This window comes from Belonocnema kinseyi, chromosome 5 (assembly GCF_010883055.1).
Source record: "Belonocnema kinseyi isolate 2016_QV_RU_SX_M_011 chromosome 5, B_treatae_v1, whole genome shotgun sequence".
In the NCBI taxonomy this organism is placed as follows: Eukaryota; Metazoa; Arthropoda; class Insecta; order Hymenoptera; family Cynipidae; genus Belonocnema; species Belonocnema kinseyi.
This window is the reverse complement of record NC_046661.1, coordinates 57,075,330-57,094,415: the sequence shown is the minus strand read 5'-3', so window position 1 is coordinate 57,094,415 and position 19,086 is coordinate 57,075,330. Positions and strand designations below refer to the sequence as shown.

The 19,086-nt window shown below is 30.8% G+C and overlaps 1 protein-coding gene across 2 annotated transcripts in view; it reads right to left on the bottom strand.

Annotated features, from left to right (window-relative positions):
* Positions 1–16,868, bottom strand: part of LOC117172922 (N-alpha-acetyltransferase 15, NatA auxiliary subunit) — a 171,089-nt gene extending 154,221 nt beyond the window's left edge. Inside the window, exons 1-7 of one of the 2 annotated variants that reach the window (XM_033361218.1) lie at positions 16,703–16,868; positions 9,704–10,051; positions 9,481–9,615; positions 9,018–9,162; positions 8,693–8,950; positions 8,299–8,609; positions 1,093–1,374 (exon numbers count right to left, since the gene is read on the bottom strand). In XM_033361218.1, coding sequence (XP_033217109.1) covers positions 1,093–1,374; positions 8,299–8,609; positions 8,693–8,950; positions 9,018–9,162; positions 9,481–9,615; positions 9,704–10,051; positions 16,703–16,759 — 1,536 coding nt within the window. In that variant the 5' untranslated portion in view covers positions 16,760–16,868. The remainder of the gene's footprint in view (positions 1–1,092; positions 1,375–8,298; positions 8,610–8,692; positions 8,951–9,017; positions 9,163–9,480; positions 9,616–9,703; positions 10,052–16,702) is intronic. The other variant, XM_033361219.1, reaches the window with a different exon arrangement.
* Between the last annotated feature and the right edge of the window lie 2,218 nt (positions 16,869–19,086).

Here is a 19,086-nt window from a genome sequence, read left to right as displayed (position 1 = left end):
AGGGATCAATTTGATCCAATGTAATTGAGATTTTTGTTTTGTTAAAAATTAATATTCTTAATTGAAAATTAAACCGATTGGTTGAAAAACAATAATCGGGGGTTGACAATTCAACTGTTTTATAGAAATTTCGTATTTTCGGCTCAAAAATTAAACAGCTTGATTGGAAATGTTTGTATTATGGTAAAAATTCGTCTTTTTTGGTACAAACAAAATCTATTTTTTCGTTAAAAATGGAACTACTTGGTTGGAGTTTAATCTGCTTTAGTTTTTTTATGTTTATCTTATGGCATTATTAATTCGACTTTCTTGAAAGTTCTTTTTTTTATTTGAAGATTCATACTTTTAGTTGGAAATTGGTCATTCTAATTTTTTAAAGTAAAAAATTAGATTTTTTTAACTGAAAATTTAATTATTTTGATTAAAATTCAACTAACTTTTAAATGACTTGACAAAATAAATAAGCCATTGATACACTGTTTTAGGATCTCAAAATGAAAGTCTAGTTTGTTAAGCAGATTAATTCAATTAAAATTCAAGAGGATATAACAAATTCAAAGCCATATTGTACAGTATTAGAAATATTGATTACAAGTTGTGGTAGATAACAAAAAGACTTATTTGACAATATTATTTGACAAAAAGACAATATTTTTGTGTTTGAATATTACTTACAGTAGTTAATTGATGTGAAAATTATTCAAAACAAAATAAAGTACTTTATCTCATTTTTTGTTATTTTATCTGCGTTATGTTATTTTTCTTATTTCACCTGCTTAATATTATTTTTCAAGTTGAACTCTAGCGCAGTGCCGCCATGAGAAATTATTCTTCAAAGTCGCAGGTGTTTTGAGAACAAGCTTAAGATGTGTCAAATTTAAAAAGAATTTTCAGTTTCTATTCATGACTATACTTCGTCAATAGATTGAATTCTAGTTTTTAATTTGAGTGACAATATTTATGAAGTATCTTTCCCAGATATCGAATTTTTGACGAATACTTCTGTTAATATTTATAGAAATTTGGATCTCCAATTTTTAGGTAAGGGAATAATACAGAAAAATTTAGATTTCCAATTATATGAATATTTACCCTGTCGACCTCGTGGCACTTCTTGAGCGATTCTCCGTACTTTCCTAAACGTTTGTACGCATAGGCGGCTTCTGTTTGAATCCACATACACTGCATTTCATTCAAATTTTCCATAGCAAGGACACCTTCCCTTGTGAACTTTCCACAAGTTTCTTCAGCTTCTTTCACGAGATTTGCACGTAGCATGTACTTGGCACATTTTGAATTTATGTAGCGATCCGCGGTATCAAGACCCTGCGCCTCGTCCAGCCATTTATACGCTTCCTGGACATCTCCTGCGTGCTGTTTAAGAATTTATACAGAAAATGACATAATCGTTAATAAAGGTAAGCATTAGAATTATAACGTTTGTCATTGGATGATGCTAAATTCTTATCAATGTAAACGGGCAATTATTATTGTGTGATAATCAACATCAGTTGACGATATGTGGGAGCGAGTTAACAGAGACGAATTATCAAGCAGGCTACCCATTTTTTCAACATTAAATTTCGAATTTAAAACAAATTTCTTGGCCAGAAACGAAGAAACAATTAGAACATTTGAATCGGTTTGAAGTCTTAGTAAATCCGCAAAATTAATTTTAAATTTTGAAAGTTATTTCTTTACACTGGTTAATTATTATATTTTTGTTGTGGCGTTTACCAGTGCAGTGTTTGGTGTTGAATGTGAAGCACTATTAGAGCAGTCAAAGTGGAACTCTTTTCAATTCGAAACTTTTAAGGGCATGTGATACTTACAGTTTCCCCGGCTTTTTTTCCACAAAAATGAAAAATTTTAAAAACTGAATTTGGAGATGCTATAAAATATCATAACGGACGTCCTCGGACTCTTTTTGCATATGCATTATTTTGAGGTTACGTCATTGTTCATTTCTGCCTTTCCGATAATCTGGAAATTATTTATGAAATAAACTTGTTTGATTGCTTGCAAACGAGGTTAGTTCCGGGAGATTAGTTACTATGTTTATTTGTAAGTCTAAAGTTTTCGGCCAAAAATATTGTGTATATGGAAGTAACGCTCGGGTGAATTGTAACACACATAACTTCGAAAGATACACGCACGTTGTTAGCAATATCAAAATTTTTTTGATAAAAAACACAAAAAAAAAGAGTGTGGGGACGTCCGTTAGCATGTTCGCTGTCATTTCCCAAATTTTTAAGAAAAAGTATGTATTATTCTAGAAAAAAAGCCGGGGGAACCTAAAACTGGTAAAATCGACAATTTTCTAAGTATCACATGCCCTTAAAATTAAAGCTAAAAATGTGAAGTTCAGGCACTTAATAGTTGCCACGATTATTGTTTTTTTTTCTCACTAATTTTGAAATTAATATCAAAAAAATTATTTTTTTTTGCAAAGTATATACATGATATCTCTCATAACAGAACAGGACAACAATTTTTATAATTGATGAAAATAGATATCTTAATTTCGGAATGAATATATATATATATATATTATTGTTTAAATGGTAAATCTTCTATTGAAACTCATGGTTTTTGTTTAAAATAACTTTGTTATCGATAGAAAATTTTAGCGTAACCTAAACATATTACAACATAACTTAAAAATTTTCAAAAATAGGAAATATTCTCTGAAATATATAACTATTTCTGGTATAAAATTACAAGAAAACCGAAAGTTAAACAAAAATCGTCAATCTAACGACTGAATGATAACCTGATCAATCTTATATTATGAATCTTATTTAAACATAACCTTAAATTATTCCAAAGTTCCTCTTCTTCTTTGTAATATATTTTCCTTTTACGGCCATATGATGAGTGGGTCACGTGACCAGATTCCTACCTTACCCTTACTTTTTTTATTTCCCAACTTATTTTTACACGAAGCGTCAAATCGAGTTGAAAATTTGGGATAATAAATAAAAAGCACTAAGAAAGGTGGGTCGGGTCCTAAATTTGGATAATTATGAAAAAAGCAAAAAAAAAAAAATTATTTACAACAAAAAAGTGTCTTTATAACTATACAAATTTTGTACCAGACCCACCATTCTTAGTGCTCCTTGTTTAGTATCCCACATTTTCAACTCGATGTGGCGTTTCGTGTGATCATAAGTTGGGAAATAAAAAAGTGGCGGTAAGGTAGGAATCTGGTCACGTGACCCACTCATCACATGGCCTTAAATCAAAATACCGATTTTCAGCCAAAAACACAAACATAAATCAAAATTGTTAGAAGATTCTAAACCTTGTTCAGATTCTAATAATTTTTGTTTGAAGATGCCAATTTTCTTTGCAATATTCAAACGTAACCTAAACTTGTTCAAAAATTATGAATCTTCTTCGAAATATATGATTTTTTAAATTCAAATTTCAATTTAATACGAAAAACACTAACAAAACCCGAAATTTTTCAGACTTATCAATTTTGTTATTTAAGAAAAATAAATAACCATCATAACTTAGAATTCTTAAAAACTTATGATCTTCTTTAAAATATTTGTTGTTGTTGTTGAAAGTACCAACTTTCAACGAAAAACACTGAACGTATCGAAAAATGTTCAAACGCTAATATAACCTAAAATTGTTAGAAATTGTGAATCTTTTTTAAAATAATTTTTTTTAACTAAAAATACTAATGTCCGAAGAAAAAAAATTTTAATCCAAAACTGTTAAAAATTCTGAAGCTTTTTCAAATAATAATTTTTTTGTTTTTTATACAATTTTTTATAAAATATTTGAATCTTCTTTAAAAACGAATGTGTTTGTTACTTTGTAAAAGTGTGTTTACGATTGTTTTGTGAAGTAGAAAACAATTATTGAATACTAAAAACAAACAGTTTTAGACAGAATTCCCATTGTGTACAATGAAAAAACACATTTTTGTGAAGGTTTAAAAAGAAAAGCCATTATTTCAATATTTCATGTAAGGTTCAATGCATTATAAACTTAAATAAACTTCAATTAATGTATGTAGCGATAAATTTTATCGAGATTATGCAAAGAATACGAATAATAGACGATTATAATTTAAATACGAATTGTAAGCTAACTTTTAGATCGGATATTTAAATAGTAAATATTTCATATATAAATTAACAAAAATGTACTTGAGTTTATTTTTGCTTTAAAATAAGTCGACTTAAGTTTATAATCTTTTGGAAATCACAATAAATAGAACAATTTTTTTTTGTTACAAAAATATTTCTGTCCAAAAATGTATTTTTTTCACTGTATAATACGTAAATTACATCTAAAACCCTTTGTTTCCGATAAAGACTTATTTTAATTATCCAATAAATACCTAAAACTCAAAAAAATAATTATTAAAACACTTTTATGCCCAAATTAAATCGCATCTTTACAATCCTACCTATTATATCTAGTTCGGATTTTTGTCACCTTGTGGCGTATCGCAGTTAAACCATTCCCAATATACGAATAAAATTACACATTCCATCGTGCGAAGTTTACATTCAGAAAGGAAAATTCAGTCGTTTTTGTTGTTTATCGATTAGTTCGTCTAATTTTTTAGCATTTGGTTGTTAATGCGAGGAAATTGACTACATTCAACTTTTTTGACAGCTTTCAAACAACAATAGAAACAATTCTAGCAATTCCTATTTTGACTTTTACATTTTCTGCTATCGGTATGGAATAAATGCAGCTATTCAAAATGCATATTTCATATTTTTGTTACGGAATATGAATTTCAAACAAAAAATCTATAGTATCTTATGTATTTTAGATAGGTGGCAACGTGTCCGACTTGTGTGTCTTCGCTCTCCATGGGACCAACAATTTGTTTATAAATGTCAAGAATCACACAAAATCACATATTAGATGTTTTTCCAGTGGTTATTTAGATAGCTTATTTATTAAACCTTAAGTTTTCAACAGATTTATATATAATTGTAAAAGCGAAATAGGTATGAAATTTTGATTTGACTAAAAAGTGTCATAGGGCGGAATGAGCCACCTCTTCCTGTGCATTAACCTAACCTCATTGTGTAGCAGTCAGTAGGTTAGGATGCAATGTTTCATATTATCAGATTTTGCGGGGTGTTAATTATGTTGTAAGCGTACAAAAAAAAGTAATCTTGTAGACAAAAATGCTCAGAAAAATTATGAAAGCAGCACTTTTATAGGTCTGTATTAGAAAATAATATGAGTTGCTATCAACCAGAAGAGAGCACTGTTTTTCTGGTGTATTTCTTAAGTAACTTTGTTTGAAAGCTCGTAAAATGCTATAAAAATCAGAAAAACATGACTGTTGTTGAAAAATACGGCAAACATTTTTTTCAGTGTCATGTAGTAATTGTAATTGACCAGTCTAGTATTTAGGATTTTTCGTATTGTAGAATTTAACTTCTACTGCGAAGTCGAACAATTGCTATATTTATTTCTGCAATCCAATTATTAAAAGATATATGGACATAAATCGGTTTTGCATTTACTCTTTGTAGTGTTAGTTACGGTAGAAGTTATGGTTGAGTATTGCATCATTTTCAAGTTAAATACTTTAAATTTTTCTTATAATTTAGGAAAATATATGTAAGATATGTTTTCGTTTTAAAATACTCTAACTTAACAATAGTCTTACTTATAACTAATATGTAATGAGTCATTTAATTAAGTGGCCCATTCCGCCCGAGTGCCTGGTTCATCCCGGCCCACGCATGAGGCGATATGAGCGAAGCCCACTAGTTCTTTATTTTCGTTTCTAATCCCACATATACTTTTTAAGTTAGTTTTATCGTGGAAAAATTTTAATAAAAATGTTTGTAGCATATATATAACGTTTTACTTTCAAGCAATGAATTGGCAGATTTTAAATACTAGCTTGAAAAGGACAACTATGCTCATCTCGCCCCACCTTACCCTATTTTACTTCATTTTTTCAAGAATTGAATTTTACTTTTTTGTGAGTAATTTCATAAACCTACTCCGACACACAAAGTTCCCTTTTTGATATCGCCCAGCGATGTAACTCTTGACAAATTTTTTTACAATGTACAAATGTTGCGTAATTCGCAAAATTTTTCTATAATTTTTATTAATAAACGTTATTATTTGTAAAATTTCAAGTTTAAGATACAAAACAAGTTCAAGTAACGAAAATCCAGTCAGGCTTTAAATAAAGATTGCAAGATTGAATCCTAACCATTTTTCAAATTCAAAATTTATGTATTTAAACGCTTAATAATTTACAAAATAAAATCTTCTGAAACTTTTCAAGTGAATAATTTTAAATAAATGCCACCAAACTGCCAAAATTTTGTATAGTAAGCTTTTATAAATTTAACATTTCAAAGGTTTAAAGTGAACAAATAGAAATTCATGTTATCATTTTAAAGCTTTAAATTAAACAATCAAACAATAAATTTGTAAATGTTAAAAATTATACAATATTTGAAGCATTTTTAAGATAGAAAAATTAAATGATTCAAAATTTCTTTAACCAAAAATGTATTTAATTAGAAGTAAAATTATTTTAATTCGTTTCAAACTAATAATTGTTCAATTGTTACTGATAAATAAAAATTTAACACTTTAATTAAGAAACTAAAATTTCGTTTCATTGATCAATTAAAATTCTAACGCTCGAATATAAACAATTAAAACATTGTTTTATTTATAGATAAATAGTTCAAAAAATATGTTATCACATAAAAGTGTCTTATTCATGATTTTAATTTTCTTATTCAACAAAACGTAAATATTTTAGAATTTCAAGGCATGTTTTCTTCCTTGCATTTTCTGCATCATGCATTTCAGTGTTTTTCCAAGTGTTTGTATTGACATACGACGTAAAAAATGTAACATTTCTCTGAAATAGTACGATTTACCAACTAAAAATCAATATGATAGAATAAAAAAACGACTTAAATATTTCACGGAATATTGAGTATTGAAGTATGAAGTTACGATCATGAAAGTATATGTGGAAATGTCAGGAAGGTTAGCATAGTTCAGGGCTCACCACTTCAAGCAGGTGCTGGCTGCCACGACAAGTTTATGACTGCCACCAAGTTTTTCTGTCATTTTTTTCTTCATTTTTCAGGAATCGTGCGAAGGGTTACAGTCGGGGTAAATTACGTCTCGCCGTCATTCACGCCGGGGGGTCTGAACTTTTGCACTCGAATTTACAGTACAATTCATGTCCAATTTCAATTTCATTTTTAATTTACACAGTGAATAAAATTTGTCTGCATATTAAACCTCAAATAAAAGCTTTAAAAAGGTGGAAAAATTTGGAGAGCTTTGAATTAAAATTCACAAAAGAATAAAGAAAAACGACGGCCGCCAAAATCCCTTCTTCTTTATTTTGAAGAATGTAAACTCTACTCTATAATGACCGTGAAGGGCTAGGAACCAGTCGAACGACAAGATTTATTAGGACCAGTTTGACCAAGTCTCTTGGCAGTCAATGCAGTCAATGACTGCCTTCCGGTGAGCCCTGATCTAGATTCTAGAATCTAGATTGTAGGAATGCATACGCCTTCTTGTAGAAAATATTCTAAAATTGAAAGTTGTCAATGTCTGAATATAAATATTGTTCAATTGTAGAATGCTATTTCGCAATTCTGTTTCATTCTTTTATCGATTCAAGACTTTTCAGTTTCACGAAATACCACCAACTATTATCCGAAATTTGAGGTTAGATTACCCGATTCTGATCAAATTGATGTGATACACTAACCTGAAATTTAGGATATTTAAGTTTATTTCGTAACACTGAAAGCTAGTCAATCAACAAAAGAATGGAACACGCCCGAGAAAATACATTTTACACTTGAAAAATATTACTATTCGTACACTTATCAATTCCAAACCACGAGGGTTTCCCGCTCTTTGAGTCTTTTTTTAATTGGCCGGCCACTGACGCGGGAGTCACCGTACAGGGACCGTGGCGGGAGCTGACGGAACTGCGCCATTTAAAATATCCCAGCACGAGGGGACTTAAAGTACGTAAGCAATGAAATAAGTAGGTCTTGAAATAAGAGAGTTCACTGTAATTCGCAAATTTCCCTATGATCGGCAAATTAACCAATATTTTTCAGGCGTCCCAGAAAATTGATATCAATTAGTGGAAATTTAATCGTTTTTGGTTCAAGATGCAAGTACTTTGTTGAAAATTTAGCTACCAATTCTCCAAAGCTATCGTCCGATCGTTTCTTTTTTCCTGGGTGATTCGCATATTCAGTGAAATACTTCAATTGCGGTTGTAAATCAATGTACCTTATAGATTCGACCTTTAGTAACGAAAAGCTCAATTAGCGTGGGTGTGTGATCGATAGCAGCATTGATTTCCTCCAACGCTTTCTTCGTTTGTCCCAGATAGTCGTAATGCTGGGCCAAGTAATAATATGTCCACAAAAGAGCCGAAGCTGGCTCCCTCACATTGTCCTTGTCCTGACCGCTGAAGTGTCCGTGAGTTTTCAAAGCTTCCTTATAGCTAAGGGCTAACGACTCTATAGTTTTTACCTTCTCCTTATCCGCATATAGGGACCGAAGGTTCACAAACAACGGTGGAACTCCCTTGTGCAGACCTAAATTTTCACATAGCAGATTTATATTCAAGTAATTCTAGAGACCAATATAATTCTGCATTTTTTGAAGAGAATTAACGCACCTCTCCGTAAATATTTATCAACAAATATCTCGAACTCTTCCCCAGAAGCATAATTCAACTGTAGACGACGCGGCGCCAGCGCTCGAGGAAACAGATCTTCGTAAAGTTTAAGCATTTGTAGTGTCTCTTCAGGACAAGTGTGTCTTTGGGCTTCCGCTAACCTAGTGTAGTAGATTGTATTTTCGGGATTTATGTTCAATAGCTCCTTGAAAACTTGGGCTGCTTCCGCAAAGTGTCCCAGTTCCAGCCTCAGCTTGCCTGTTAGGAATTGCAATAGTATTTTTTTACCACTTTAATTATTGTTTCGTTGTCATTTTGTATTTACCGTAGGTTTCTTTTACTGTGATTTTATCACAAATCTGATCACTGTATTTGTCGAGGTGTCTCAAGGCCTGTTCACATTCTCCTGACTCTTGGATCAACATGTTCTGATAAAGCAGCAACTCGCTGTGCTCATAATCGTAGCAAATCTAAACAACAAACAAACAGTCGAAATGGATTTAAAATTGGAGGTGAACTTAGAAGAATTAAATGTAAATCAAGAGTACTGAACTTTAACATGTAAACACAATTTTATTGAATGATTTCATAATTAAAAAAGTTAAGTAAAATTGCAAGTGAATTTGGGAGAATTCACGGGAATACAAGAAAATTCGATAAAATGTATAAATGTTCCGAGATGAATTTAGGATAATTCCTGGCAAATTTGAAATAATTCAAGTGAATGGAATAAAAATGTAATTGTAAAAAATCTATACAAATTTGACTGTATAATTTGAACAATTTACCATGGGAGAATTTCGAAACGTGTCAAGAATCTTTAAAGCCATCTCGTAGTCTCTGAGCAAGTGATAAGAAATTGCGAATCCAATCCAAGAAGCTCGCTGGGTGGGTCTCAACATAAATAACTGATACCTCGTGTCCTACAAAAGATACAAATTAATAATAAAACAAGAAAAAACTTTTATTATAATTGCATTAACTTTTGAATCCAATATAAAGATGATGAACCTTGTAACCATCCAGGTCCCTCATCTGGATTTGCAATAAGGACAGATCTCGAAGGATCTGAATGTTGTCCTTGTCCCATTTGAGAGCGTTTCGATAGCACTTAATAGCTTCGTCGTATTTTTTGTCCGATCGCTGCAGCAAACCGTAGACGTGCCAGCAAACGTGGGACTGCAGATCGTTCCTGAGTCCACGTCGTACATGATCATACGCTTCTTCCTTGCGGCCCAAGCAGTTCAGAGTGAGACCCTTCATCGCAAGTGTCTCCCCATGTTCGCTGAACTTCGGGTTCGACAAGATTTGTTTCGCGAACTTCAACCCATTTTTATACTGTTTATGTTCGTAACATCTCTGTAAAGTCAGGTCAAGGAGAGTTATTTTACATTCTAGAATCTATTATGAATTCATCATAGTGGTGAAACCATCGACAAATGGAAATGGACCGATAACACAGTGGGGACAAGGGAAATGGACTTTAGAGAGAGTGAAAACATTTGAGAGGCTGATCTGTTTTTTTTCTATTCCAGAACTGCCCTATGCACATCCCGGTTGTTCATTACGATCCACCCATCGAAAACGCATTAGGATTTACAGAAGAGTACATTTATTTCTTTATATTTATTTACATACTGTAAAACGTAAAATATGCCCCTAGTAGAATTTCGAATTACTCTTAGCAAGAAAATAATCAGAGGCTTTTACATACAAAAATTAAGAAATTTATATACTATAATCTTCAGAATTTCAATTTCAAAATTGTAGTTCAATTTCTTAAAATTTCAGAGACAAATTTTAGAAATAAGTGGCCTATAAAAGAAACTAGTAGCATTTTATTATTCTTGGTGAAGTAAATATACATACTATATTAGGTTTCAAACATTTTCAAAATTTCATTTATGTACAGTTTTTCTAGAAATAACTTTTTGCTCAATTTCATACTTTTCACGGGGTTTCCAAGCTACAAAACAGTCTAATCCTTTCAAAAATACTTCACTTTCGTATGAAGTCTTTCTCGTTAAGATCATGTGAACGTTACGTCAACAATTTTTTCACATTTTTTTCAAATCCAACTTATGTAGGGCCAAACAAACGTTTCTTAGTGTTTTTTTATTTAATTTCTAAAAAATTTCAACTCAATTTCGCGTTTCGTGTCGATGTAAGTTGGTTTTGAAAAAAATGTAAAAAAATTGTTGAGGTTACGCTCACATGGTCATAGTCTTCCATAGTTTTCTAAGCTTTAACCAAAACGTTGAAACAGCCAATTACGTAATTGTTCTTAATAAATCCCAATTTCGAAATTCCTTGACATTTTTCTAACCGTTACCAATTTTCGTTACCGCAAAAAAGGGTTTGTTTCCAAATTTATCTAAAACGCTTTTGGTTACAACAGTCATGCGTCATTTTATGAATTTCAATTTTTTGTTATCGAAAATTCCCTGACTTCCGAATTCGATGACCTAAAGCAAACCTGATTATTTAAAAAATTTCGGACTAATCTTTGACAGATCTTAAAGAATAAATATTTAGACTTAAAACTAAAAAATCGTAATAACACTTTTTTATAATATTGTTTATTTTTTGTATTGCGCTTCTAAAAAAATATGGTTAATCGAGGGGTTAATTACTCCTGCAATCTGGTGTACACTCTGCAATCTCAAGCAATCCCATTAAATCTTTTAAAATACCTTGTAATCTCCCTTACAAAAAAATATTATAGAAAATTCAGTGAAGGTTTACAATGATTTTCCTATTGGGTAAGGACATGGCCTTGATATTAACCGGATATGACAGGCAGCGCCCGCGGCGGCCAAAGCTTGAAATTCCCTGGGGATTGAATTTTGAAATTTACACAAGTTAGCACGTGTGCATTTTTTTAAATACAAAAAATAAAAAGATGATTGCTTTGAAAACGTATGTAACATTTTTCAAAATGAAACTAATTAATAGAGGAAACTTCCTTGCAAAAATATTTAGTGAAAAAATGGTCTGTTCATTCCATCTAAACCCGTTCTAGTTTCGTTGTTGGTTATGAACATAGCCCTAAAAATTCCGGGTAGAATGTCAGCAAGCGGATTGATGATGTAGCATCAGTTAGTTCTTCCCAACACGACGTTAAATTACAAGTGTTTATTAAATAACAAATATATTTATGAACATTTTTCTTTATGTTAAAAATCGTTATAAATTATAAATGAGATACGGGACACTCACTGTGAAAAATTCAATTAAATATAATGACATGTAGGTATGCTTAAAATTTTCCTTTTGATATGTATAGCTATTTTGTGAATTTACTATTATAGATACTTAGGACAACAAAGTACCAATCGTATTTTTATCCGAAATTGTGTAATTTGCACAATAGAATATCCCTATGTTTAAAAAAGAGCAAATTAAGAATAGGTTTAACATTGATTAATTAATTTTCAATAATTTCAATCAATTTAATTTGTTTAAATAATTTTTCTCAATTTTTCAAAATAATAATTATTGCTATTTATTCAGTAAAATATGGACCACCATTGTTTAATGAATGTTTCATTGTTTAAACAAATTTCATTTATTCAAATAAATTTTTTTCTAAAATTATTTTTTTTACAAAAATATTACTGTATTGTCTAGTCACATAAAATTAGTTTCAATTATACACTAATCGTTAAAGTAATAAATTATTATTTATTTTCAACAACCTTAAATTTGTTTAAACAATATTTTTTTCACAAAATATACTTCGTGAAATTCAAATAAAAATAAAATATACTCGATTAATATTATGGGATAATTAAGCTTTCTAAACTCAACATCTCACAACTAGCATTACGTTTACAAAAATAATAAATCGTACAAATATAATATTACTGAATAAATTAACACAATTATTTTTCTCGATATCTTAGTATTTATTTTTCAAAAAAGAAGAGTATTGCAATAGTGTATGTAATACTTTTAATCCGATAGATCAGTCATTGACAAGAGAAATTCAAAACGCAACTCCGACCAAACCGTTTAGTAAACTCGAGCAAAAGTTTTTTTCCGTAACTCGAGATTTTATCAGCTTTCCTACAGGCACTCTCGTTATCTAATGATTAAACTCGAACTTTCAACATAAATTTATTTATATTAAAATTTATTCATGTTAAAATATCGTACGAGGGGATGCAAAAAATAGTGAAAGTACACGTAAATGATTTATTTATTTAACGTAGGATTTCGGCAAATTTTAAGGAATTACAAGAAATTTCAGAGAATTTCCTTGAGTTTTAAGCGTTTTCGTCAGATTTAATAAAAATGTAACGGGTTTTAAATTTTTCTAAACATATCAGGAGCTTTTAAATTTTTCAAGAGATTTAAAAATATTTCCACGGATTTCAAGAAATTTCGACAAATTTGGAGGGAATTCCGAAGAGTTTTAATATTTGCAAACATTTCCGGGAATTTTAAGAAATTCCAAAGAATTTAAAGAGATTAAAAGAATTTGAATGATTTTTTAAATTAAATTAAATTTGAAGGGACTCTTAAATATTTCAAGGGATTTTAAGATTTTTCAAGGAATTTAAAAGTACTAAGGATTCCAAAGAATTGTAGTAATTTCAACGGTTAATTTCGTCAAATTTCACGGAATTTTACAGATTTTCAAGCATATAAGAAGGTTTTAAGGAATTTGAAAGGACTGAAACAACTTTCAAAGGATTTCTAAGGATTTGAAGGCTTTTAACAGGATGATATGTGATTTATCAATATTTGTGTCAATTTTAATAGATTTCGTTGGGTTGTAAAGAGATAAACAATATTTCTACGAATTTCATGGAATTTCGAAACATTTTAAAGAATTTTCGAGGATTTTTTGGTTTTTCAAAGCTGTCAAGTCATATATAGTGAACTTAGTAAAATAAATTAAAGAAAACAAAATTTGAAAGGAGTACTAGCAAATCCAATGATTGCAAGAGATTTTGTGAGATATCAAAGATTTCTTGGGGTTTAAATACGTTTTTTGCGGAAGAAATTTAATAAATAAGTTTAATTTAAATTATCTTCAAAAAGTTCTAAATTATTTATACTTTTTTAAATTGATTTTTACCCTTTTCCAAAGCTTTAGTGTTTCAAGGGATTTCTAGTGAACTTAGCAAAATAAATTAAATAAAACAAAAATTGAAGGAATTTCAAAGATTTCTTGGGATTTTAACGGATTTTTTAGAGAAATTTAATTAACAAGTTTAATTAAAATTATCTTCAAGAGGTTTTAAATTATTTATACTTTTTGAAAAGAATTGTCAAATATTTCAAGGGATTTCTAGCGATTACAAGGATATCAAGGTATTTTGAAGCTTTCTACGGATTTAAAACGAGTTTTCAGAGAACGTCAATGAAAAAGTTAAATTAAAATTATATTTCAGGATTTTCATATGATTTATACTTTTTCAAATGGATTTTTCCTTTTTCCAAAGATTTAAAGAGATATAACAAATTGTAAAGCATTAAGACGAATTGACAGAGTTTTTAAAGATTTCAACGGATTTCTATTAAAGACAGGGAAATAAATGTAATTAAATGAAATTGCAAGAGATTCCTAGCGATTACAACGATTTAAAGGGATTTAAATTATATTCTAGTACTTTAAAATGATTCAAAATTTCTTAAATTAATGTTTCTTTTTTCCAAAGATTTCAAGGGATTCTAAATGATTTTAAGAAATATAGAAAACGTCAAGGGATTAAGAAGAATTTTGTAGAGTCTCCAAAGATTTCATCCTTGAATCTTCATAAAATTCCTTGAAATAATTTTATGAAGATTCAAGGATTTTAGTATAAAATCTCCAAAGATTTCAAAGGACTTGAACGCTTTTTTGGAGAACTTTAATGTAAAAGTCTAATTTAAATTATATTCTAGTACTTTAAAATGATGCAAAATTTCTTAAATTAATGTTTCTTTTTTCCAAAGATTTCAAGGGATTCTAAATGATTTTAAGAAATATAGAAAACGTCAAGGGATTGAGAAGAATTTTATAGAGTCTCAAAAGATTTCAAGGAATTTCTAATAAATTTTAGAAAATAAATTGAACTAAATCGCAAGAGATTCCTAGCAAGTCCAAAGATTAAAAGGGATTTTAAGGCGTTTGAAGGAATTTTATAAATGTTCAAGAATTTTATTACAAAATCTCAAAGGATTACAGTGATTTCTAGGTATTTAAACTTTTGTTTTCGTGAACTTTAATGAATATGTTCAGTTTAAATTATAATATAGGCCTTTGAAATTATTCATACTTTTCAAAATGGAATTTTCCTTTTTCCAACGATTTTCAGGGATTCTAAAGGATTTCAAAATATACACCAAACGTCATGGAATTTAAAAGATTGATAGGGATTTTAAGGGTTTTCTAGAGAACTGTAATGAATAAGTTTAATTAAGGGTTTTCAAATGATTTATACTTTACGGAATAAATTAAATTTTATTTCAAGATATTTCTACGGATTTCATACATTCAATAAAAGAAGCTCAATATTTATAGAAACTTCAATTTTCCGAAAGATTTTTGAGGATTTTACAACTTTAAATGCATTTTAACAGATTTTACGGATTTAAAATTGTTTTCAAATGTAATAATGAATTTCAAAAGATTCCAAAACGTTTTCATATGGATTTCTATTACATTTTAAGAAATTTTAAAAATATCAAGGGGATTCAGATTTCTGTGTGTCAATTTTATTTATTATTAATTCTAATGCTGATCATCCCATAGTTTTAGAATCTCATGCAATATTTTGCAATCCAATGCAATCTAGTTTACACCAAAAATTCCAGTAATTAACTCCTTCGAATACCGAGTTGCGTTTAAAAAAATTATTATAAAAACAGTTGAAAAATAATAAATGCATTATCAAATATCTTTTTCACTTTATTTTTATCAACAAAGAGTTCTATGAAAATAAGTATAAAAATTATGAGAATAATACATTTTAAAGCTGAGCTTTAAAGTGCATGAAATTATACAATTTGCAAGAGTTCCACATCGAAATGGTTAAAAATTGCACATCATTTAATTATAATAATGACATTTAAAGTGATTGGATACATTTTTCCATTACGAATTAACCAAATTCTGCAGTATTGAAAATCTGAAGAAGATGAAATAAAAAAATAAGCATCTACGTGAATTTTTATTCTTCTCATTTATGCGGTATTTTATTAACATAATGTATTAAATCTCAGTCTGTTTTTACTTTGATGTTGACAGGATGTCACTCCATATACGTACGTTATTTTCACTATTAAAAACTTTGTCGAAAAACACAAATAGCATTACGTTCTTTAAAACGTCAAATAAATCCACTAAAACCTTGAAATTTTAAAAACACACATCGAAAAACTTTTTATCTTTCCTACACTTAGTTAACTTGCCACAAATTGATTTCATCGAATTATTACAAATTTGAAATAACTGAATCACTAAAAATAAATTTTGATAAATTACAAAAATAAAATAAAATGCATCAATAACCAAAAAAGCGTTTGAATTTCATGAATGATAAAAATTCGTAAAAAGTATTATAGCTCCCGCCCACATATTTACTGCAACAACAATTTCATCCCTAACTTAACTTGTGAGGAAGGTTGGGTCTGATTAGAAATAATTCGAAAATTCTGAAAAAGTTCTCACTCCATAACCGGGTCATCGTGACGACACGACCTGATTCCCAGCAGCCAAAATTTGAATTCTATTTTTTGGCAAATTGCAGATTAGATGTGAAAACGGAATTCGAACCTAGAAAATTGGAGCAGGTGACAAAAAGTAGAACATAAACGGCAAACGTCGTTTGCGGTTGAAACGCATCGACTTATAGATTGGGTCGAAATTTGGTTCGAATCGAGGTGACGATTGGATTGCAAGGGAGTTTTTTATAATTTCGAACGAGTCCTTCGTTATTAGGAAACGACTTTGCTCATGTAGGCCTGTAGCCGGGGAGTGGGGTCCAAAACAGAGTATTTTGACGGGCTGTTACTCACCAAAATTCGCTTAAACAGTGCATTCTCTTTGGGTGGCAGAGGGTTGCTGGAGGGCATTTTTGTAAAACTACAAAAGTAGAGGGATTTTTACACCCCGTTCACGCAATTTTTACCACAAAACCTCGTGGCCACAAAAGAAGAAGTCGATCTCCGATCACGTGATCATTCGCGACAATGCTGTTCCGCCGGAAATGCTGATATCACGTCATTTCACATAGACCTGGGTGGCAGGGATAAGGTACTATATTAGATGGGAATATGCAAGCTACCATTTTGGTTCCCCGCTAAATTCAAAATCGCCAACTTGATATCGAATTATATAAATACATTTACATGATATAGATTATTTATTTAAAATTAAATTAAATCATTGTTATCCAAACATAAATTAAAATTAAAATTACATGTGACATAATATTTAAATTAGACTATATGATTTGGTAACCCACACATTTGTTAAAACCTAGTTCTTGCAAAAATTATGATTGTAAACGAAATTTTCCTCAGTTTAAAAATAGGCGTGCGCTAAAATTATAATCACATTATTTATTTTATATCATACGTATTTTTTATTTGCGTGTGTTAACGTACGTCACTCTGTAGAAAAACGGGTTCCTAACCTTACTTTCTTCTGCATCTCATTTCGTCTAAACATATCAAGAAAATTCTTATAGGCAATTTAATTATATATACAAATTTTCTTCAGACCTCATATATTTGAATTATATTGCTATAGTCATAAATATGAGTAATTACTTCGCATAATCTTGAATTTGAATTCAGTTTCCATTTGTCGTGTCTACAATTTATCATCCACTTTGAGAGTCTTCTCTTCGTCCTAGTGAAAAACGGTAAGGTTAAAATCCATCCTCGCTTCTATATTCATAAAACGGAGCACTGCAGCAGACCATTTTTCTTATATTCTAAACTTAATTTAAATTAAAATATATGTCACGCTTATCGCACCGTTTCCCGCGAACAGTCCAGGAACCAAAACGGCGGTTGCATATTCCGGTCTAATATAGTACCCTAGCAAGGATAGGCACATATCAGTGATGCCCGCATTTATACTTTATCGTCAGCTAACTTCACTTCGTTGAGTGCTGAAGGGAACACAATAGACCAATTTATATTCTAAATTTATATATTTTACAAACCTTATTTATTATTACACCTACATTATTATTTTTATTATATTTATTTACTATTCAATCAGTGCCTGAACATTAAATCTGACTTGGAATTCGCGCCAATTTCAAAACATCCGATTCCGCTTTCGCGGCACCAATCAGAAGCGGAGTAAGTGGTGACAGAACTCTCCCTTGAGGAACTCTAAAAATACCTAATTAGGTATTTTCACTACAACCACTGGCTAACTTCACTTCGTTGAATGCTGAGGGGTAAACACTGAACCAAATGCTGCAGGCGAACGTTGATTTGAAATTACATTTAAAACGTATACATTATACTATAAAAGTAATAATAGTCCTGGCGGACCGAAGGAACCGACAGGAGTCTCTACAAGGTACCCTTAAAGACCTCACTGAGTCCCCCTTCGGTTCCTTCGTAAAAACTCTAAAAACAGCAAGGTCTACTTTTAAATTGTTCAAAACGGATTCTACGTTAAAATGTCCATTAGAAACTCACGGAGTAATCACAATACTTTTTCTGCAGCTTAAAAATTTTTTTAAATGTCATTAATTTCTGCAGAAGGTGACTTCAAGCGCATTCATAATAGCTCAAGTAGTATGTTGTGCGCGAAGTTTAAAAAAAAATTCTCTCTCACTTGCATCGAAGCGTTGTTGTCTGGGGCTTCCACTGTGTGGCGCTAGCATCCAGATAAAATTGTCAAAGTTACCGACGGAACGCTTATTATTATTACACCACATGGACATAGGAAAGACGAGACTAGGCATGCCATCCTAACGGGAGGGGAGAGAATTCCATGAGTGGGCAGAGCCGCCATCTTACGATGTGCCATTTGATTATGCGCACGAGCATTTTTGCCAACAAACTGTGCATGAAAATATAAACATGTGGGCGCTGCCATGTTTGTCGGGGTATATCAAAAGGTGGCAGACTTCCCCCCTCCTTGCATCACCCCCGCAATGGCATGCCTAGTCCCTTGTTTCCTATGTCCATTAAGCCATTAAGCCGTCCATTAAGCCATTAAGCCATCCATTAAGCCATTTCCCTTTCGGGGTAGGTGTGACTCGCTCGATAGGGGAAAGGAGTAGTGTGTGGAAGGGATAGAGATTTTTCAGATTGATCCAGAATTCTCTTGCTATTTAAGTAAATAACACGTTCGTTTCGCAACACTGCTCCGACCCAGGTTGCTGATCAATCTCTCTAGCAATCACCCCAAGCGAAGAACCTCACGAAGT